Genomic DNA, 23,327 nt, shown 5'->3' with positions numbered 1-23,327 from the left:
CAAAGAATAAGGTACCCTGTAAACCTGTCCTGATAATCCCCACATCATCGCGGAAGTACTCAGCCCTCCTGTTACCTGACAGGTATGCACCACGTCGCACGAGTCATTAGTAGCAGACCAAATCTCACTTAGGCACGTTCTATAGTGCACAAGTCTTAGGCACGTTCTATAGTGCCGTGCGCGTGCGCAGATTTTTAGCTGGCTGACGTGAGTCAGCCTTTCTATACAAGGGCCGCGAGCGCGCACGGCAGGGAGAGGGGAGCCGACAGATAGCAGATAGCTGCCTGCGCTCAAATGTATGTGTGTGTGTATGTATGTATGCATGTATGCGTGTTTGTATGGATGTGTGTGTGTGTGTGTGTGTGTGTGTGTGTGTGTGTGTGTGTGTGTGTGTGTGTGTGTGTGTGTGTGTGTGTGTGTGTGTGTGTGTGTGTGTGTGTGTGTGTGTGTGTGTCAAGGATTGCAAAACAAAAAAAATATTTATTAAACTTTTTTTTTCTTTAAAAAATCTTATTTAGGACTTACTTTCACTCACACAACCCATGCACACACATATACACATATATACACACACACACACACACACACACACACACACACACACACACACACACACACACACACACACACACTACCTGCAGCTCCGGGCACTATATACAGGAAAAGCATGCGGCACGTGCACGCGCGTTCGCATAGGAACGCGCGGCCGCACATCCTGTATATAACAGCCCTTAGGGTGGGGGTAAAGGGGCTACATTTATAAAATATTTTACCAGGAAATGATGCATTGAGAGTTGCCTCTCGTCTTCATGCATGTCCTGGGCACAGAGTTATCTATGATGACAATGCATGGTTACATTAAATGAACAGAGGTCATGCATTCAATTTACAGACATTTCATAGACAGTTAGAGATAATACGATTATGGGCGTATGTAACAGTTACAGACAAGATTAAAACGTGAGACCGCTGAAGTCTGGAAATTACTTAAACTGGAGGCTGTTTTGAGAGTCTCTGGTCAGTTGTTCCAGACGTGAGGTGCACGGTAAGAGAAGGAGGAGCGGCCAGATTCCTTGTTGAACTTTGGGACTGCGAACAGCCTTTTGGAATCAGATCTCAGGTTATAAGTGCTGCGTGTAGTAGGGGGAAGGAGCTTTTTCACATAGGCGGGTATAGTGTGCAGAAAGTATTTGAGGGCAAGACAGGAAAAAAGTATTTTGCGTCTCAACTAAACAGATGGTTAATCTAGTTCTTTGCGCATTTTGCAGTGATCTATGTTGGATTTTACATTGTAGGACAAAGCAGCACATTGAGTTGTAGAGGGTGTCTAGTTTGCGAAGATGAGTTTGGGGTGCTGTACTGTATACCAGCGGTGCGCAAACTGGGGGGCGGGAGTTTTGTCTGGGGGGTGCGGGCCGTTGCCGACGCCCCGCGCTCTTCCCCCAGGCATTTAATTTAATGCCTGGGGGATCGCGCAAGACCTCTGCAACAAGGAAACTTACCTTGTTTCAGACGCGTCTCCATGGCAACTTCATTTGACGCAGCGGGGACACGTGACGTTGCCGGCATCATGGTCACGTGACCCAGGAGCGTCATTTGACGCATGTGGAAGGTAGGAGAGGGGGAGCGAGACCGGGGGAGGCCTAGCAGGGGGGCGCAGCATAAAAAGTTTGCGCTCCCCTTCTGCATACTATGTCCCCATAGTCTATAATTGGCATTAGCATCTGCAGTCATAAACCCAGTTTCTTGTATTTGTGACAATTTTTAACCAACATTAACTCCTAAAGCACCACATTGATAAAACTACTAGATATCCCCACGCCAATTGATTTTTCCCACAGAAAATTTTACTTTTTACTTCTATGAGTATTGTGCAGGCAAAGCTTTCCTAAAAAGGGGAGGTGTGGGACAATGTCATAACTAAAATCAAAAGAAAACACATGGGAAGCCTAAAAAGTTTGAGAAATATATTAAATAAATCCAGAGAACAAGACAGGCTTGTAAAAACAGGCAGATTAAGGATGCAGTCTCATCTGCCAACATATATCGGAAAATTAACCAAATGAATGAACTTTATCGTCCAACATCAGATCTACAATTGTTAACCTTTGTATCATCAATAATCACAGTACGATAGTACTAAGGGGATAAGAGTACAGTACCATTACTTCAATACCATAATATCACTAAGTGTTTGCGTACAAAATGTACAACTCCAAAAGAACAAGGGATTTATTTGAGGCAGCGTCCCCTCACCATCCCCTTACCTCTCCCCCAATCCCCAACACTATTTTTATCACATACGGTACTTTAGAAAGATTCACACAAAATGTATCGGCATTACCTTGATATTTCGTAAACGTAGATCTTTTAAAATCAGGAATCATAAGGTAACCACTCATCTTAAAGCTGTGTACAGGGTATACATTATATACAAGACATTGCGTGCACAGTTAAAGATAATATATATTATGGGCGTATGAAACAGTTACAGACCAGATTAAAATGTGAGATAGCTTTAGTTTTGAAAGAACTTTAATGGTTTTGAAGTGAAACTTCTTTGCTGGGACCAAATCTCTTTTTCTTGAGACGGAAGTAGGTTATGGAAGTGACGTCACTGCTGGCAGATGAGGCCGTCGGGCCGCATATCCGCAGAAGCTGCCCTCACGACACTGTTGGCTCACACATGCACAGATGCGGCAATCGCCACGATCAAGCGCATGCGCAGAGCACAGAAGAGTCCTCAGCCCTTGGCACATGCGCAGCAGCAGGAAGAGACACGGAGACGAGACCACACACACACACTGTCACACACACACAGACACAGTCACAGTGTGTGTGTGACAGTGCGAGTGTGACAGTGCGAGTGTGCCAGTGCGCGTGAGTGTGCCAGTGCGCGTGCGTGTGTGACAGTGCGCGTGAGTGTGTGACAGTGCGCGTGAGTGTGTGACAGTGCGCGTGAGTGTGTGACAGTGCGCGTGAGTGTGTGACAGTGCGCGTGAGTGTGTGACAGTGCGCGTGAGTGTGTGACAGTGCGCGTGAGTGTGTGACAGTGCGCGTGAGTGTGTGACAGTGCGCGTGCCTGACTACGCGCGCGTTCCTGACTGTCGAGGAATTCACAGTTCGTGCAAATAGCTAATAGAGGGGGGGGGGGTTGCCGAGCATACATGTTTTATGTCAAACTTCTTTGCGTTTTGACAATGAAATTGTATTTTGCTTCAAATACAATTCTGTGACAAAACAGTGACAAAAGACAAAGACGTTTCACTTAAAGTGCGCGTGATCGGCACAGACACCCTTTTTTTAAATATATTCAGACCAAACAAAAATAAAATGATGCAGCAATTCCATTGTTTCGTTGTTGCGGAGATACAGTACAAGGAAAAAATCAAAGAAAACTACATAAGTATTCCCTGCAAAACATGTTTTTACAATAATAGTGCTCCAAAATAGGAATCTGGAGGATTTCACAATGACTATGTGAGCAGAATGGGAAAAGGCAAAGCAAGGGAGCTGGGGCTTCAATAATGCTCAGTAAGTAACTCTTCTAATCCTTATACTTGGTATTACTGGGACAATTCAATAACATGGCATTTAGAGGACAATAAACTGCACACAAAAGAATACAATGCTATTACATTTACAGGACAGTAAATTGCATTCAAAATTGGAGCAATACATATAAATACATATAATTACATAGATTACTGCAAAATAAATTGGCGGCTCCTTGTGTTATGGCCAAGTCATAAATAGCCTTCTCAAAAGAACACCTTTATCTTGCTAAAAGACGACACGCACTTTAAATATTGTATGGCAAATCGTACCACTCAGATTGCTTTTGCATGTTGTTAAGAGCTGCTCTTTTCTGTGCAATCTTGTCCTCGTCTGTGGAAATCCCAACCAGCCCTCTGACAGCGAGGGGTCTAAAAACGAGCACTTGGCACATAAGTCTCCTTTGTCTGCAGCAGCTAATGGATAAAACAGGGATCCCAGAATACAGCATAACATTGCTTTATGTGAGGCATTTCCAGGCCTGTCAACTATTACTCCTTGGAGGAAGTCCCACTCATTTCCTATGAAGACTCTGGGATTTGGGCTCGTTAAGGAGGTAGAATTACTAAAGTCTGTTGGGCCACGCTCTCTCATTAATGGATGTCCTCTTGATTGGTCACAGCTATTGCACTTTAGTGAATACACCCTCCCTTCGTCTGTGCCACTTTTGGAGTCTTACCTTTACAGGATTGTCAATAAACGGAAAATCTGGGATGCTTGTTGTTTCTTTTGTATAAATATGTACCGGACTATACACTTTGTGTTTTACAGGTTTTTTGTTTTTGTTTTTTTAATGTCCTTTTTAAAGAGATGGGCTAACTCATGGCTATTATATTATGCTTCCATTGAAGTGGTTAAACCCAGTTTGGGTCTAATTGTTACCTCTCCTTGTGACCTTGGGCAAGTCACTTTATCTTGCTGTGGCACCGACATTGGGTATTTCAGATGGGCAGACAGCAAGCCCCAAAAAATGCTATGCACAGCATTGCGTTTCACCACCAGTGCTTTATGTAAAAAAAACAACGTTGGGCAACACTACCATTGACATGGGAGATGTGCAGTAGGACAGGTCTGTGACTGGGTACTAGTTTACAAATACATTTCTCTCTCTCTCTAAAAAAAAAAAGTCCCATTTTGAAGGTTGTAAAAGAATCATTGTACAGCAATGTGCTTTTATTATCTCTTTGCAGGACTGAATTTTTTTTTCAAATTAAAAAAAACCCGCACAAAACAAAATGTACTCTGCTTCGTAAGAACAATACTTCAATTAATTGGATCAAGTACAGTAACGTGAAAGCTGATCGATAATGTCTGCAGTTACGGCAGCGCAGAATGATGGATGAAGATGAACTTAAAGCTCAATCCCATAAAAGCAGGGGAGGGAATCTCGGTGTAATTAATTCCACAATACCGATTACCAATCTGTGAGCAGCTCTTAACCACTGCGCTTCCAAGGGACCTGCAACAGTCTGCCCTCCACATGCAAAAGGGGGAATGTACAATAGCATGATAGGCAGAGCCACCCAAAATTAAACATGCTGCAATAAACTGTAATCCTATGATAAGTAGCCTCTCACTAAGGGCAGAAGAGAATTGTTCAGAGAACAAACTGTTCTTTTATGACATTAGTCGAGACATAGATCTGTAATCAAGTCCACTTAAGCATCAATAAGTCATCTGTGCTCTTAAATGACTGTCTTGTTGGTTATTGCTGTGAGACGCAGAGGCACGAAACTGCATCAATGAGAAGAACTAGCAAGAGCAGAATTGATGGCGGACTGAATGTTTTAAGTTTAAACTATACGTTTATTTTCTGTAATAAGCAGGAACACTGTTGTCAGACAATGTACAAAGATGCTCAGTATCCTTATAGAGTGCAGCATATTTGTATATTATTTAACTAAATCAAGATTTATTACAGCATCTTACTACCAACTCTAGTAATATTTGCACTTACCTTGGCCTTCATCTATCGCGATTGTATCTTAATTCAGGGAAATATTCCTCTCTGTGCATCAAGCTAGTGACCACTATTAGGACCATGCCTCAAATCGCTATTAACTAGTAAATATAAATATCTAAAACATTTAGAGTTGCAAGTCATTGTGTGGGGGCTTCTCCCAGCCAGATCCCTCGGTGTATACTTTGAGAGACCAAAGGAAGTATCTGCAGTTAAAAATAAAGCCATCCTCCAACCCACTTCCTAAAAGGAAATCTGAAACTCCCCCACCCAACAATGTACAACCGACAGAATTTATTTATGGTTGACAGACAGATCAACTGATCTGGGTCTATGCCGGCTGAGCAAGCTTCACGGTCTATGCCGGCTGAGCAAGCATCACGGTTGCACAGGACAAGTGGGGAGGACTGGTAAACTCTCACAGAGTCAGCCTTGTTTCAATCAATTGTAAGCAGGTTAGAGGACAGTGACCAGGGAATAGAAACACTATTACCATGAGTCACTGTTTGCTCTAAAAGCAAAGGTGAAAACGCCATTGAACAACTTCTCTATACGCTTCACTGAATGGTAGATGATTTCTGGCCATCGTTTTTGCTCTGTGCTCCTGTGATACTCATGGTTAAGCATGACAAAGAAGAAGCAGACCAATCTAAAAGTGAACATGATGCTATACAATACTGTATTGGGCATGACAGTTCAATCTGCCTAAAGGTTGCATTAGTGCACAGACCTCTCCAATAATTACTGCTGTTGACTCCTAATTCCTTCTGAACCAAATAACAAAGCAAGCTCGGCACTCCTGCTGGCTGTTATGTTGCTTTAAAAGGGCAGAGGGGGGCAGCTACTGAAAACACACCCGTGAGACCTGGTAGTGGTCTCTTCTCTAAAGGCAGAAGGGAATTATTCAGAGAATTCCGCTTGTTCTTTTTAGATGTTCGTAGAGAGAAATAGATCTGTAACCAAGTCCACTCACGCACCAAGAGCGTCATCTGTGCTCTTCAATGACTATCCTGTTCATTACTGAGGGCAGCGGAGGCACCAAACAGCAACTTTGTGAAGAACTAGCAAGAGTCTAATTCAGGGGTGCGCAAACTGGGGGCACAAGATTTTTTGGGGGGAGGCGTGGCGGTTACAGATGCCCGCGTTCTTCCCCAAGGCAATTAAATGCCGGGGGACTGCACAAGGCCTCTGTAACTCACTTCCCTTGATTCAGCCTGCGTCATTTGACGCCAGCACAAAGGTAAGAGGGGGAGCAAGTACAGGGGGAGAGCAGGCAGGGGGGCGCAGCCTCAACAGTTTGCGCACCCCATGTCTAATTGACGGTGGATTGAACCTTTAAATTTAAACTATGTTTAAATAGCCATGTGGTCACTGTAATAGCGATCAGAAGTTTTCGACCAAATATGCAGTTGTGCTCTGCCATTGAAAAAACATGGGGCTCTTGACTACCCTGGCAGAGAATGCTACAGTGATTCCAAAGCTGCACTGACAAAGATCACTATACAAGCCAATGCTTCGAAAACTCATTCATCCATTTTTAAAAAGACATGGAAATCAGTATTTTATTTGAAACAGAAAACTATTGGAGGAAGTTACATGGAAGTACTTTATGGGATCAAGGTCAACAATAGAAAAGTATTGGCGTTAAAATACAGGTGGTCCTCGCTATCCATCGTTCAGTTATCCGTCGAACGGATTATCTGACGCATCATAATGCATTCCGCGGATCGCATTATCCGCCGCTCGCCGCCGTAGCTTAACACTGGATTCGCAATCCCATCTTTTGCAATCCGACGGCGGTTTGCGGAATGGATTCCGTCGGATAACCGAGGACTGGCTGCACATGTTTCGGATAGTGAAGCACAGATAGGGAAACTGCTGCACATCAACAACAATAGAATACATAAAATAGATACAAATACCAGTGCTCCTGGTTCAGGATTCGCTGTGATAATCCAACATTCACCGGAAGGTATAAAGAACAGTGCACCACGGATATTTAAATGCAATATTTATTGCCAAAAGATGTGGATAGTGAAGTACATCTTTAAAAACGTAACAACAGTACAGTACAGACATGTGACACCCGTTGTGCCCGTTAAAACGGTGTGGTGTCCGCACAACTCGCCCTGCAGCTACAACCAATGAATGTGCCTCATAGTCACTCACTGTTGGTTCCACTGTAAGTGGTTAATAAGGCTATGTGATGCTATAATGGAATGTTCCCATAGTGTTCTTCAGTTCTTTATTCCCTTAATGATCGAGCTTTGGGGAATGAATCGCATGCAGAGATTCCACGCTTGCAATAAATAGCGGCACGTTCATTTTCTGGTGGCGTCTGGACATGAGCTGCTTGTTTGGAGTATAACGAGACAAATCTGGCCACAGGCCCAAAAAATCCTATTACAATAGTAACACCGGACGAGGCAGTATGCTTGGTATTTCCCCATCTACTTTCCTTTTCCTCAGCCCCACTCATGTTAATAGAATTTTGTGCAGAAGCAAAAAGGGATTTTTTACTGAAAGGACTTCTCTAAGAAAATAAACTGTCTACAGGCATACCCCGGTTTAAGGACACTCACTTTAAGTACACTCGCGAGTAAGTACATATCGCTCAATAGGCAAACGGCAGCTCACGCATGCGCCTGTCAGACCGTCCTGAACAGCAATATCGGCTCCCTACCTGTACCGAAGCTGTACGCAAGCGGGGAGACTATAGAGCCTGTTACAAATGCGTTATTTACATCAGTTATGCACGTATATGACGATTGCAGTACAGTACATGCATCGATAAGTGGGAAAAAGGGAGTGCTTCACTTTAAGTACATTTTCGCTTTACATACATGCTCCGGTCCCATTGCGTACGTTAATGCGGGGTATGCCTGTACTACACAGAAATTTTCGTAAACATGTACAATTCTGCTAATGTCTACTGCTACATATACAGTCAGCTCTACAAATATATTACATGTACTTTATATTGTCAAGTGGAGGTGCTTTTGTTTAAAAATAAATAAACACAGTACTGTATATTGTTAAAAAAGAATTGACATTCAGGTTTCAGTTTTTATAAAGGTTAATTAAAATATAGTTCACTTTCTAGGGTGGTTCTATTAAGTTTTAAACCCTTCCAAAAATGAGCAGTGTACAGAGTATTTCAATGCACTTCCAGCTCCATAGGCCTATTACAACACTGATCTCTACACACCAAGAAGTATTATGCTAAGTATAGAGGATTTAAGGGGATGTGAAAGCAGGATACCTTAACTATATTTTCTGCAAAGGGAAAAGCTTTTGTGCATAGGGCTTCATCACTGTACATAGCAGAATAAATGTATTTTCATTAGGAAGAATGGTAGGGAAATAATTCCCTCCCCCATAAATACAGAACATGAACCCTGCTCTAAAACATAAAAACAATCTACCTAGAATTCCACTTACATTTTATATCTGGCAAATAACAGGCTATAATAAATGTTAGTTACGCGGCTTTTGCTGACACAAGTAATTCCTGCCAGTAGCATCCATTATCATGGTATGAGTCTAGGCGAGAGAGGGGGGGGGGGTTGTGTGTAATCATTTCAAGCTCACATGGGAAGTGCATTACTGAAATTGTAACTCAGACACTGTAAATCACTCCAGATACTTGTCTCATGTCGTCAGTGACAGTGTCATAACATCTTCGTAGCAAGAAATCACATGCTCGCAGATAAAATGCCATTTCAAAGTAGCTCAGAAGAACAACTATTGGGGCCATTCCTGAAGACATGGACTAGTCCTCACAGCATGAAGAGAGCCAAGTGAACCCATTTATCTCCTGGAAATATCAGAAACACGGGCAGAGCCAATGCCCAAACACTGAACTGAAAAATGGCGTTACAGAGCCATGCAACATTTGTAACGCTAAGAGCAAGTGGCAAAGCAGATCCCCTGCCTCTGTTCAGTACCATGTAAAGCAGTCTTCCCCTTTATTGGGAAGATTTAAGTTCTATTTAAGTTTTCATTCATTGGCATGGATCGAGTCAAAATCTTCCAGAGCAAGAGGAAGGCGGCTTGACAGCTTTATCAAAGGGGATTGTGTCACAAGGCAGCTATTCATCGTGTGGTCAATATACTGAAAGAGTAACTTATTGATAAAGGACACTTAAGCCTAAACACTCTTCATACAGTACTGGTAACCATATCGGAGCTACATAAGAAAATGCAAAAATATGTATACAACAGGACTTTGGTGTAGTTCTTGCAGTTTAAGCTGGTTTTTGCTTTAGTGATTGTATTTATCACAGTGGAAACTTCAGTACTGTCACTACAGCAACTCGAGAATACACATACTTTGTGCAATCAAGAGCTCTGCCTTCATAACAGATAAACAATGATTTGTCTCATGTCTCCCTAAAGAGCTACCTACACATACAATTATACTGTAGGTTCACAGCATGTAAAGGCCAAAATGCACTACGCAGTGATATTCCAATTACTTGATTGGGATGTAAGGTGCCTTGTGTAATAGAGCCCTGTAGTAAATATGGGCCTTGATACATGGCCATGGCGCCTTAGCCCGTGCGGAGGCTGTGGGAAAGCGGGTGCGTTCCCTGGCCATGGTTTGACGGGCCGTGGGGGGCGTCACGGAGCTGGTTCACCCTCATTGGGCGAACCGCTCATATGACCTGCGTGTCGCGCCAAGAAATCAGTTTCAACTGATTTCTTGCGCAACGCGCGCCTCCTCCTGCCTCCGCCCGCACGGTCTATGGGCGCGATCACTGCCTTCTTGGAGTCTGATCGCGCCCAGTGCGGACGCCTCCGCGCGGTCTCCCACACCATGGACCTGACCTGAGAATCTCTTCTACGCTACATTAGAACAACATCGTTTAGTACGTTTCTTGTAGTTTAACCTTTTGAGTCTGTCAAGACGGAGCTACTACGTTATGGGGTCTGGCGCTCAGGGGGACCCCATGATGTAAAGCCGCTACATGAAAAAAAGGAATGGAAGGGGGATGCGGCTCCTCCCCTTCCGTTTAGTCATCAGTCACAGAGCGATTACGTGAGCGCCTCAAAGAAGCGGCCACGTGATCGCGAGCGCCGGAAGGGCCGTAGCACTCTGGTGACGCAGGACCCTTTAGCTCTCAAAGGTTTAAAGGACCATTTCCTCTGGCACAATTATTTCGTCTTTCTTTTAGTAAATGCAGCTGTTCTTTGCCTTTATATAGCAATGCAATTATCTAAGATGGCGATCAATCAGTTCTGCCGTGATCGATCGGCGAAGATCCTGCTTCCCAGGGCATGTAGTATGGTTGCCTATTTCAAGAGAGGAAGTGGTGTAGCTTAATATATTAGAAATCATCATCATAAATTTTTTTTTAAAAGACTGATTTTTTTTTAATGCAGTAATTATTATCTAATACTATACTGTACAACAGAATTATTTTAAAAAGTACTTATAGGATTGTGAATGAAATGCTGCTTTGATCTAGTTTTCCTTGGCTGCTGGTCAGTACCTTCGGTGCTAAATCCTGCAAAGACCATCTCCTCAACGCTAGTTGACATCTACAGATAGTTTGTGAACTCAGCATGACTTTGTGCCATCAGTAATAGAACATGAACTGCAGGTTTGTGAATGCCCTGACACAAACATTGAGGCTTTCTGTTTCATTCCACTGGATGTTTTAGAACATCAATTGATCAATTCCAGGTGGCTCCGTGGGAACAAAATATTTTACTGGGCAGAAGTGATGATATATGAACAGGAAAAAAAACAAATGGATCTTTTTTTTTTTTTTTTTCCTACATGAACACAAAACGGGACTCTAATGAACAACACAACATGCCCTGGTCCTCAAAATTACATGCATTTTGCTTTCTTTTACTACTCACTGGATAATTTACCGCCAGAAAATCAGACTGACTGTATATTAACCACTTCATTAAGAGGAGGCCAGCAATACATAGTAGATAAGGTTGAAAAAAGACATACCTCCATCAAATTCAACCTATGCTAAATTTAGACAACAGATACTTCATCCTATATTTGTATTTACAGTATATTGATCCAGAGGAAGGGGGGGGGGGAAACCCCAGTGAAATATCATCTGATGATATGTCATAAGGGGGGAAATAAATTCCTTCCCGACTCCAAATGATGGCAGATTACTCCCTTGATATTAAACATCCTTCCCATGTTTACTTATTAGGTATATCCCCGTATAGCTTTCCTTTCTAAAAAGATGTCCAACGTTTTCTTGAAGATATCTATTGTATCTGCCCTCACAGTCTCCATGGGTAATGAATGTCAATATACAACTTCATGCAATATAATGCATTGCAGCAACAATGAAGTAAACTCTAAGTACTTGGTTAGAAATCCCTACAAGATATCTGCACAATGCATAGAGCACAGGGTAATCTGCCTTGTGCAGCTAAGGGATGCTTTTAAGACCCCACAACAGCCTTTAATTAAGCCCCTTAATTAGTCAATTCTTTTTTTAGCACTGTTTCTCAGGCTTTGCCTTTCGTTTGGTTTAAGGGAGGGTTAACGAACTTACAGTCCTCCTGAGAGGGACGCATTAGTGAGCAGTACCATACCACTTCCACCTATTACTGTATTGCTGTGCAATTGTGGCTCCCGAAAGAAAGAAAGAAAGAAAGAAAGAAAGAATGACAGAAAGACAGAAAGAAAGCAAGAAAAGAAAAGAAAAAAATGAGTGTTGCACATTTCTTAAAAATCAAACAAAGGAGATGTGTTACACATATTTAAAGAATAAGTCACATAAAGCAGCAAAATACATCCAGCATCCCATATGGTTTTTGCTTTTAATAAATCAGTTATTATATTATACTTACAGCATCCCCCCCCCCCCCCGTTATGCCTTTTATTTGTAATGATTTTAATATATTAAGTTTACATTCAAAATTCTACAGGTTTTTTTTTTTTTTAATACATCAGTTGTGTAGTTAGATATTACATACGATATAAAATAAAATAAATAATGTCCCACTCTTTATGCCTTTTTAATGTGTCGATGTATTAAGTTTCCTTGGCTTGCGATAGCAACCATTTACAAAGGCACAGCACTTCCCCTTTTGAAATAGGCAGCCATATAGTGTGAGCCCAGGGACGCAGGATCTTTGTCCATCGATCACGGGAGAACGGATCGATCGGCAGCTTAGGTAATTACATTGCCTTCAAGTTAAGCAACTGCTGCATCTATTAAAACACACAAAAAATGCAAACTGTACTGCCACTTTACCTACATTATTTTGAATACATTATTATACAGGCAGTCCTCAGTTATCCAACAGAACCCGTTCTGGAAGTAGCGTTGGATAGTGAAACCGTTATAAAGTGAGTCCCATGTTAATCAGTGGCGGTGAGCGCTGGATAACGCATTCGGGCGTCGGATAACGCATTCCGGCATCAAACAACGGCACGTAGGGAGGCATTGTAAAGAATCGGATATGACCTTCGTTGTAAAGTGAAACGTTGGATAACGAGGACTGCCTGTACAGCTATTTTCTACTAAAGCTTGCTATGGCAAACGATACAAGTGATAAAAAAAAGTAATGTTAAATGTTACTTTGTAACTAGGATCAGAACAAAAATTGTAAACACATACAAACTACAATAGCTTGATGCACCCAAGTGAATACATACCAGCAGCATGTTTAAGAGATTAAGAGGGTAATTTCAGTCCAATGCGGCAATCCCTATTGGCTGTAATAGGGATTTCCAACAGAAAACTGCCCGAATAGCCCTATCAATCTATACAATTGCAACAGAACTTATATCTAACTAGCAACTCCTTGGTATGTCTGTCTGAATTGAATAGGCACAACCCCTCCCTGAATTATTAGTCATGCAAATCTGTTTAGAATATTTAAGTAAGTCTATCTCTGCTGTGCCATATGGCTCTGTAACATCGTAAGTGTCACATACAGTATGAAGTGGCTGTGGAGTTAATAAATACAGCTAAACCCCGTTATAACGCGCCTCGTTATACCGCGATTCGGTTATAACGCGGTTTTCCCGTGGCTCCCGTTTTTTTTAAAAAAAAAAAAAAAAAAAAAAAAAAAATTTTTTAAAAAAAATTTTTTTACATTTTTTTTTTTGCACACTGCACACACTCACTGCACACACACTGCTCATTGCTCACACTGCCACACTGCACACACACTGCACACTGCACACACACTGCTCATTGCTCACACTGACACACTGCACACACTCACTGCACACACACTGCTCATTGCTCACTGCCACACTGCACACACACTGCACACTGCACACACACTGCTCATTGCTCACACTGACACACTGCACACACACTGACCACACTCACGCACACTCACACACACTTACGCACACTCACGCACACTTACGCACACTTACAGACACTCTCACACACACACACACACACACACACACACTTACACACACTTAGACACTCACACACACTCACACACACTCACACACACTTACACACACTTAGACACTCACAGACACACACTCACACACACTCACACACACTTACACACTCACAGACACTCACACACACTCACACACACTTAGACACTCACAGACACTCACAGACACTCACAGACACTCACACACACTCACACACACTCACACACACTCACACACACTTACACACTCACAGACACTCACACACACTCACACACACTTACACACACTTACACACACACTCAGACACTTACCCACACTCACACACCCATATACACACACACACTTTCTCTCCCATATATACATACACACACACTCTCTCACTCTACACAGACGGGCCGCGACCAGCACCACCACCCGCTCCCCCCCCTCCTCCCGCGCAGGCAGCGGGAGCACCGGGGACAGCGGTGGGGAGAAGAAACCCCCCGCTACAACCTCCATGCAGGCAGCATGGTTCTGAGGTAAGCGGCGACCTGAGGGGACATCCCCACTCCCATCTCCTGCCCCGCGGCCTGTCCCGAGGTGACAGGGGGAAGCGGGGACAGGAGAGACATCCCCGCTCCCATCTCCTGCCCCGCGGCCTGTCCCGAGGTGACAGGGGGAAGCGGGGACAGGAGGGACATCCCCGCTCCCATCTCCTGCCCCGCGGCCTGTCCCGAGGTGACAGGGGGAAGCGGGGACAGGAGGGACATCCCCGCTTCCATCTCCTGCCCCGCGGCCTGTCCCGAGGTGACAGGGGGAAGCGGGGACAGGAGGGACATCCCCGCTCCCATCTCCTGCCCCGCGGCCTGTCCCGAGGTGACAGGGGGAAGCGGGGACAGGAGGGACATCCCCGCTCCCATCTCCTGCCCCGCGGCCTGTCCCGAGGTGACAGGGGGAAGCGGGGACAGGAGAGACATCCCCGCTCCCATCTCCTGCCCCGCGGCCTGTCCCGAGGTGACAGGGGGAAGCGGGGACAGGAGAGACATCCCCGCTCCCATCTCCTGCCCCGCGGCCTGTCCCGAGGTGACAGGGGGAAGCGGGGACAGGAGGGACATCCCCGCTCCCATCTCCTGCCCCGCGGCCTGTCCCGAGGTGACAGGGGGAAGCGGGGACAGGAGAGACATCCCCGCTCCCATCTCCTGCCCCGCGGCCTGTCCCGAGGTGACAGGGGGAAGCGGGGACAGGAGAGACATCCCCGCTCCCATCTCCTGCCCCGCGGCCTGTCCCGCGGTGACAGGGGGAAGCGGGGAGCGGAGGGACATGCCCGCTCCCATCTCCTGTCCCGCGGGATGAATATGCGCTAAAGCGCGGCGGCCATTTTTTTTTCTCGCGACCCCGTTAGTAACGCGGTGGTCTCGGGGTGGACCCCGAGACCCGCGTTATAACGGGGTTTAGCTGTATTAGAGTTAGAATTAGAGGTGAAGAATACAAGAAGAACCGGACTCTGCACTTCTACAACAACAACTCTGCGACTGTGAGAAATTGACTTTCTAAATGCTCTGACAATTTGTACACATCCATAGACAGTTTCTAAGCTTCTGCTTAATCTTCAGTGCTACACTGCCCTGCCAAGCCTGAATTATTCACAGTCTCTTTCAACTCCTACTCTTATCCTCCAATACCTGGGAACTCTCTCCTCTTACCTCTCTCCCTGCCCTCCCTATTTGCTGTTTTCTCACTGCTTTGTAAAACTTTTCTCTTCTCATCACATTTCTTCATTGTCCCTCCCCTCCACCTATTCTTGTGCCCACACACTGCATTACTATTTACACACCTCTTTCCCAACAACCTCTACACCCCTAAATAAAAAACACCCCCACAAATCCTCTTCTCACCTCTCTCTCTACTCCTCCTTGCTGCTGAGGATATCTCTCCTAATCCTGGACTCAGCTATACACACACCTGCTCTCACCCACGCCTCCCTGCCACCTCTTTCCCTGCTAATGGTATTAGCCCATCTAATTTAGTACCGACCAACCTTAAAACTCACATCAGAAAAGAAGCATTCCAACAGCCTGGGCTCCTGGTTACTGTCCCACACTCAGTCACTCCTACCAACCATTGCGGCCAAGCACTGCCATCTACTGCACTTATTCCCTCCCCTGCTGTCTCTGTAAATCTCCCAACATGCCACTTAGATTGTAAGCTCTCCGGGGCAGGGATTTCCTTTCCTATTGTCTGTCTGCTGCACTTATTGTATTATTATAATTCCCTGTACTGTATTGTCTTTGTAAAGCGATAAGTACACTGTTGGCGCTATATAAAGATATACATACATACATACAGAATAAAGCCCTAAGGATTATAACTACTAAGCGGTGCTTTGACGTGAGACACATTTTGGCACATTCTTATGAATGATACATTCGAGGCCCATTCAGGCCCATTCTAGTTAATGAGCCGTAAAGCGTCTTCTAACCCCAAAAGTTGGCTTACGGTATGGTACCACGTAGTGAATATTGTCCATCTTCTTGATCAGTTAAATAAAATAAAAAAGCCTTACAATCTAAGTAGTTTTTTCAGTGCTTGTGTATAAAAAAATAAATATAGCAACCTGAAACCTAGTCAGGTTTTCACATCCTTTCTCTTGTCTCTTTTGTGGGATGTCCGTGGGACTTGAAAATGACGTGCTTTTCATTTCCACAAGCTAAACGACTTCTCTTTTTCTCTTGCGTACTCTACTGCAGACAGGGAAGGGGCACGTACAATTAGGATTGCTCCTTCATTATGCAGGGCCAAGCAGAGAGCACATGATCCTGCTTAGTCATGAAATAACCTTTAAGCTTCTTGGACCCCAAAGTGACTGTACATACTAGGTGATTGTTGATAAATGTGACATGAGACTGGTCTACATGTAAACGCTAATAGACAGAGCCTGGACCATCATTACAGTGATCTGTCTAGTGTCTACCCCAACACTTAATACTAGTGACAGATACACAGTCTTTTTTCTAGGCTAAGAATTGGTGACAAAGTGGAACATGTGCAGGTCTGAGAATGCACATGATCCTGCTTAGTCATGAAATAACCTTGTACAGCAAGTGAAGGCATAAGGTTGTCTTCATATAAACATCACCTGCTTGGTCAATTGAGGTATTTGGACAAATATAATTGCCTGCGTGTCTACAACACACGAACCCGAAATGAAGAAACCAATGTTTACCAGCCACAGGGCTTCTTCCTGGAGTTGTCTCTTGTGACTGTTTAATAAAACTACTATTAGATGTCCTAACCTTCAGCTGGTTGCGGGGCAGGTCAGACACAGCACAGCCACGGGCTGCCAGCCACAGAATACACTTCACAGATTCTTTTTGTGAAATGTTGGGCCTGAGATAGTTTCAAGTATTATTTGAAGCACTAACTTATACATAAGTATCACATTTGTTTTTCTTTTTCACCCTAATAACATACTTTATTGATTATTCCATTTGTTTTATAGACTTGCGTAAAATAGTATTTTACAGGACTTCTTAAACACAGCAAGCTTTATGAATTTTTCCATAACAACTTTACAAGTGCTTTCATTTAAAGCAGCAACCCAAGCTCCAATTTGTATTTTTTTTACTTTTTTTTATTTTTATACCCAAGATTGAAGAAGGTGGGAAGTCTCTGGAGCTGAACACATTTGATTTCAGCTTCAGGGGCCCCCTTCTTCTGGAGATACTTACCTCCGTAGTAGGTGCCCGTAGCCGCTATGCTCGGCTAGCAGGGATCCTGTAAGGGCCTCTGTTTAAAGCTCCCGCAGACCAATAGGAAGCTGGGACGTCATCAGGTTCGGCTCCCTATTGGCCCACATGGGAGCTTTAAACTTTAACGCCCAGCTAGCTCATACCGGCACCTACTACGGAGAGATCTCTGGAAGCAGGGGGGACCTGTAGCTGAAATCAATGGGGTTAAGCTTCAGAGTCCCGCTGCTTCAATCCTGGGTACAAAAAACACATACATGTTTAAAAAAATGAAACAAAAAGGCACTTCGCTTGCTCCTTTAAAGCATGGATACAGGTTTCATTTATTTATTGTTACAGGATTGAAGTAGGGGGTCCCCGGAGCTGAACTGTGTTAATTTCATCTTTGGGGACCCCCTACTTCCAGAGATGCTTACCTCCGTAGCAGCGGTGCCGGTATCTGTGCACTTTGAAGTCCCCCGTCACGCGGGCCAATAGGAAGCTGCCCCCGAGATGACGTTGCGACTTCTTACTGTCCCGCAGGACATTTAAACGCCACCATAATGTTAGGCACATGGTGTCTCTGACTGCGGAGATATCGGCCCCCCTACGGAGGTAAGTATCTTGAGAAGCTGAAATTAGCACAGCTCCGCTTCAGAGACCCCTTGCTTCAATCCTGTAATGAATACAATGAAACCTAGAGCGATGCTTTCATTGTAATGGCAATATGTGTTGCTAAGTGAGACTGTAGCATAAGGTCCGGGTCATGGTGCCTTTGCCCGCGCGGAGGCTGTGATGTCACCCACGTGAAGTGGGTGCTTTTCCTGTCCAAGGTAGACACGCCATGGGGGCGTACCTAGGGGCGTCATGGAGCTGGTTCGTGTAAGGAATCGGGGAGCGCGTCCCCCGCGGCGCACTCCTTCCTTACCTGCTGCCTCACGCAACCCCGCTGTTTACACAGTGCGCGTACTCACGGAGGAACTGTCAGGAATCGGCGTTCTCCACGCTCCCCACACAGAGCACTCCCTTCCCGCAGGGAGTCCCTGGACACACAAAACAATCCTGCCTTACCGGCCTCCACGGCTCCCCGCCCCTGCCGCCGTCGCGGAATCACTCCCCTCGGCGATTCCTCTGCACAGCGCCGCGCGTGCCCACTCCCTTCTGCACGCACACCTGCACCATCCACTGGGTCGGTTCACGTGCGTACACGCGTTACGGAGCGCGCTCATTCTGCACACTCTTCTTCCCGTCCCCCGGACCTCAGGCTCCGCCCCCGCACACCACACGAGCATACTCAGGTTACCAACAAGACTCACATGGCCTGTTATGCCTGCACCAATCTGCAGTGTCTCCCTGTAGCTCTTCCTGTCCCGCCTCCGTTCCTAATTGGACCTTCCTGCTTTATCTAGCTCCTCTCTGCTCTCAGTCTTTGCACGACATAGTCTCTGTATGGAAGTACTTCTGGATTCTCTCAGTGTTTTCACAGGTTCTGACGCAGCTCGTACGACTACCCCCTCTGGCTCTCGATCTCGGCACTCCTTGGATAACGCTCACTCTGGTAACCCCTTGAACACGGCTTGGACTACGACCTATCTCCACTCTCCACTCCCTGACTTCGGCAAGGCATCCTTCACTCTATCTCTACAACCGGTACCGGCAAGTATTGTCTACCTTACTACACCTGGCCTGGCAACGCTTCATACCACACTCCGGACACGCTCCCTTTGCTGCGGGTGCGTGTATTACCACTTCCCCCTTCAGCTCAGGGGACGGGTCTGATCTGCGGGCAGCACCGGCGTAACAGGAACCTTGTGGACATTGCGGAGTCTGTTCCGCCCCCCCCCCCCCCCCCGGTCACAGCACGTGTCACCATCGCGCGGCACGCACCGCTCCCCAGCTGCGCATCAACACTCCTATAATCTTTATCACGCCCACCGGTCTCCTGCACCACCGCACTCTACTCCTCCCCTCTCTCTCATTGGTCCTGATCTCCCATATATGCTCAGCTGTGCCACTTGCACTTTGCCTGAGCATAGTTCCTTGTAGCGCTGTTCTGCCACTTCCTTGTCTTGCCTTGTGTCCCATTGCCTTGCTTTCTAGATTAATCTCCTGTGTACCGACCCGGCTTTACCCTTGGACTCCACACCTCTGGCTTACTGACCCCGGCTTACCTCAGACCTTCCGCATCTCTCCAACCCTGACCACGGCACACGGACTTCTACGATCCTACTGGCTTTAACCCCTGACCACGGTACTCGAACTATTGTACTGGCTCCTACCTCTGACCTCGGCAAGTATCTAGACCAATCTCACCTCTCCAATCCCGACCCGGCTACCTCGACCATCCACTCTCCAGACGTGCCCCTGTGGCTGTGGGTGGCGTTTCTACGCATTCCCACCTCATACCGGGGTCCCGCCTTGTCTGTGGTGAGCACAGTGTTACAGTTCGCCCTCATTGGGCGAACCGTTCACGTGACCTGCGCGTCGCGCCAAGAAATCAGTGAACTGATTTCTTGTGCAACAATCGCCCCCTCCTGCCTCCGCCCGTGTGGTCTATGGGCGCGATCAATGCCTTAAGGCAATCTGACGCCTCCGCGCGGTCTCCGATACCATGGACTCCGCCTAAGCGAGGAGAAAATCCCTTTCTACATACTTAATGTAGGCTCCTAGAAGCCTTGTGTCTGCAATGTATTGCTATCCACCGAAACAAGAACAAAAAAGTGATAAAGCATCCTCAGTACATCATGTAATCACAATTTTACTACAAATAAACTGGCTGTTCCGAAAGAAATCAGATGAAAGGTCTTCCTTTCTTTGCAAAGTGGATTGAAGGAATGTCTAAGTACTAGTACTGTATATATGGAGTAATAGATACACAGTCAATGCCTTGTTTCAAGAGCCTACAGTGTAATGTTTATCCAAACATAACTTGTATTGAGGAATACTCACATAATTATAAGACGGTACAACAAAAAAACTAACTGAAAGGGTAAGTGCTGATGTAAGAAACGTTACAAGAGGAAAGGTCAAATTAAGATGCCAAGCAAAAAAAAGGGACAGAAATCTGCGTTATCAATAGGAAGCCTGTCTAAGTGTACAAACAAATATACCAACAGTGTTTCATCCTGCCAAAAAGAAGTAGTGGGAAAATATCAGGTGCAGCTAAACAAGTAAACAGAAAGGATGTCATCCCACCTGTTTATTTATTCTAAAGACATTTTGTTGACGTTGGACTTTGCCACAACGTGCTCTTCTGTTTTCCTCCCTGACACGAGACACACACATTCACTTCTGAATCCCTATTTTCAATACCTGAAGGGACTTATTTAGCTGGCAAGTGATGGAAAAACAAACAATACTGTACCAATGCACACTCACCCAGGAGCTGTAAACAGAAGTGCAATTCATTGCTTTCATTAAAATATTATTGCGCGGAAGTGTTTACAGTTTCCCAAATTGAGACCTTTCAAAACATGGCACGTTATGTTGCTGGCTCAGCTTGTGAACATCTCAGTCCCGAACGGAGAAAGCATCACTGGTCTGGTGTAGATAAATGTCTACAAAGAACAAGTGTGAAGGAGATGTTTGGATATCTGCCACAGGTGTCAGAGTTGGGCTTCTGGTTGGTCATAAAACAGTGGTCGTCAAACTGTGGTGTCTGGCCCACCAGTGGTCTCGGAAGACTTTCAAAAATCCCGTCAGGCAGCAGTCTCCTGCGGTCTGTGCCTTGTCCATCAGCACTAAAAGGCTGATTTTTTTTAAATACATGTTGTCAAATAGATGTTATATGCATGAATAAATATATTGATCAACAGAGCATGTGTTCTGTATATGTATGGTAGTCCTCCAAACAATGATCATTGAAGTGGCTTCAGATGTGGAAAAGTTTGAGAACCCATGTTATAAAGTATGGACACTTACCAATAGGGATTGAACATGTAACACATTTATCAAAAAATATTCTAAAGTACTGTAGATGAAAATGGGTATCAACGCATAATTGTGTATATTAAGTAGACCCTCATGCTTACACTGGCCATTTCCACGACAGAAGAATGCCACCTGCAAATACCCTATCCTGTTTCCTGCCCTCCTCTTAATGCTCCTCTCCAGCTATGTCCCTGTTGGCCGAAACCAGCAGAGAAATTAGTGTTACAATTACAGAAGCATAAGTGAAATTTATGCAAAACAAACATGGCTAAGGAGGCTAACATCTTACGTGTGACAGCGAATTGTTTCAATGCAACTCTTACAAAACACATACACACACCTGCCCCCCCTACACCACTGAATGAGATATTTGGTCGTGGCTGTCTCGCCACCACCAAGTGCCCGTCAGTGTTCGGCTGTAGAGGGACCCTCCACCGGAGCCGCTCCGCCGCTGGCCACTTCTACTATAAGGTAAGTTTATGGGTAGGAGGTTAACTTTAAGGGTTTTATGGTAAAGGGTTAAGCTTTTAGGCTATGGTGTAGTGTTAGTATTGGGTGTTAAGATTGTTTTTTTTTTAGGGTAAGGGGTAAGGTTAGAGATTTACCTTAGTGGTGAAGCAGCCGAGTGTCCCTGCGGCGAGGTCACTTGGCGGAGATTTGGTCGCGGCAAAACGTCCGAGAACAAATGTCCTAGACCGCCAATAGCAGCACTTTAAACATGTCAATTACATGGGAGGAAGGATTGCACCTCTATATCTGTGAGGATATTCTCTGTTGGAGCCGTTATGTATTTTTATGTTGTGTCTCACGATCAAGTAACACATATAACGTACAACACAAGCAAGGTATTTTGTGTTTCTTCTGTTACGTGTGCACAGAATTATCTTCCCCCTTGGATCAAGCCATGTCCTTCCTTAAAATTTTATGCCTGGGAGTCATAATTCCACTTTAATTATATATTGTTGTAGATATAATAATAGCATGTTCTTGTATAGCGCTGCTAGTTTTACATAGCGCTTTACAGACACATTTTGCAGGCACAGGTCCCTTTCCCGTGGAATTTCCAATCTATGTTTTGGTGCCTGAGGCACAGGGAGATAAAGTGACTTGCCCAAGATCACAAGGAGCCGACACCGGGAATTGAACCAGGCTCCCCTGCTTCAAACTCTCAGTGCCAGTCAGTGTCTTTACTCACTGAGCCACTCCTTTGGCATTTATTTAACATATTGCGGAACTTATTTTTTTCAATATGTCCCTTGTGGCTTCGGAACAATATAGATCTCGGGAGCAAATATATGCCACAGATTCATATACATGTATATAAGTTATAAGTATAAGTATATAAGTTAAGCTTTTCTTATAAAGACTGGAGAGCGCTGTTATTCTGCCTTCAGCACAAAAGGAAACAGAAAAGACAAAGCCTAATGTGTCACTTTCAACGGTGATTTCACAGAACTTCTGAACATCTGAAAGTAGGAAAGACATTCAAAGTAGAACTACATATGTTTTCTATATTGAAAATGTGGCTTCATTTACCAATGTAGCTAAAAACTTCATTTTTTAAATAACTACATCACGAGATCCGTATGCCCAAAATTGTAGTACAAAGGGCATTCAATGCTAATTTTGTGTACCACAGATCATAACTACAGTATTTCTGATCTTTTGTTCCATTCTTTTAGAACTCTGGTTGTGCAAGCTATTTCAAAAGGATACAAATATATATACATTTAGGGAATGTTATGTAGGGACATTAAGATTTGTGTATATTCCACACGCA

At 44.8% G+C, this 23,327-nt stretch overlaps 1 protein-coding gene across 4 annotated transcripts in view; it reads right to left on the bottom strand.

Moving 5' to 3' along the window:
• The window catches only part of MCC (MCC regulator of Wnt signaling pathway), a 366,135-nt gene that overhangs the window by 216,381 nt on the left and 126,427 nt on the right, over window positions 1–23,327 (bottom strand). The window contains exon 1 of one of the 4 annotated variants that reach the window (XM_075601582.1): window positions 5,513–5,818. The exons of the other annotated variants lie outside the window; for them this stretch is intronic. Coding sequence (XP_075457697.1) covers window positions 5,513–5,524 — 12 coding nt within the window. The 5' untranslated portion in view covers window positions 5,525–5,818. Of the gene's footprint in view, window positions 1–5,512; window positions 5,819–23,327 lie in introns of those variants that run through there. 4 annotated transcript variants of the gene reach the window in all.

The sequence above is a fragment of the Ascaphus truei genome, chromosome 1 (genome assembly GCF_040206685.1).
Source record: "Ascaphus truei isolate aAscTru1 chromosome 1, aAscTru1.hap1, whole genome shotgun sequence".
Taxonomy (NCBI): Eukaryota; Metazoa; Chordata; class Amphibia; order Anura; family Ascaphidae; genus Ascaphus; species Ascaphus truei.
This window is presented reverse-complemented; position numbering and strand designations above follow the sequence as displayed.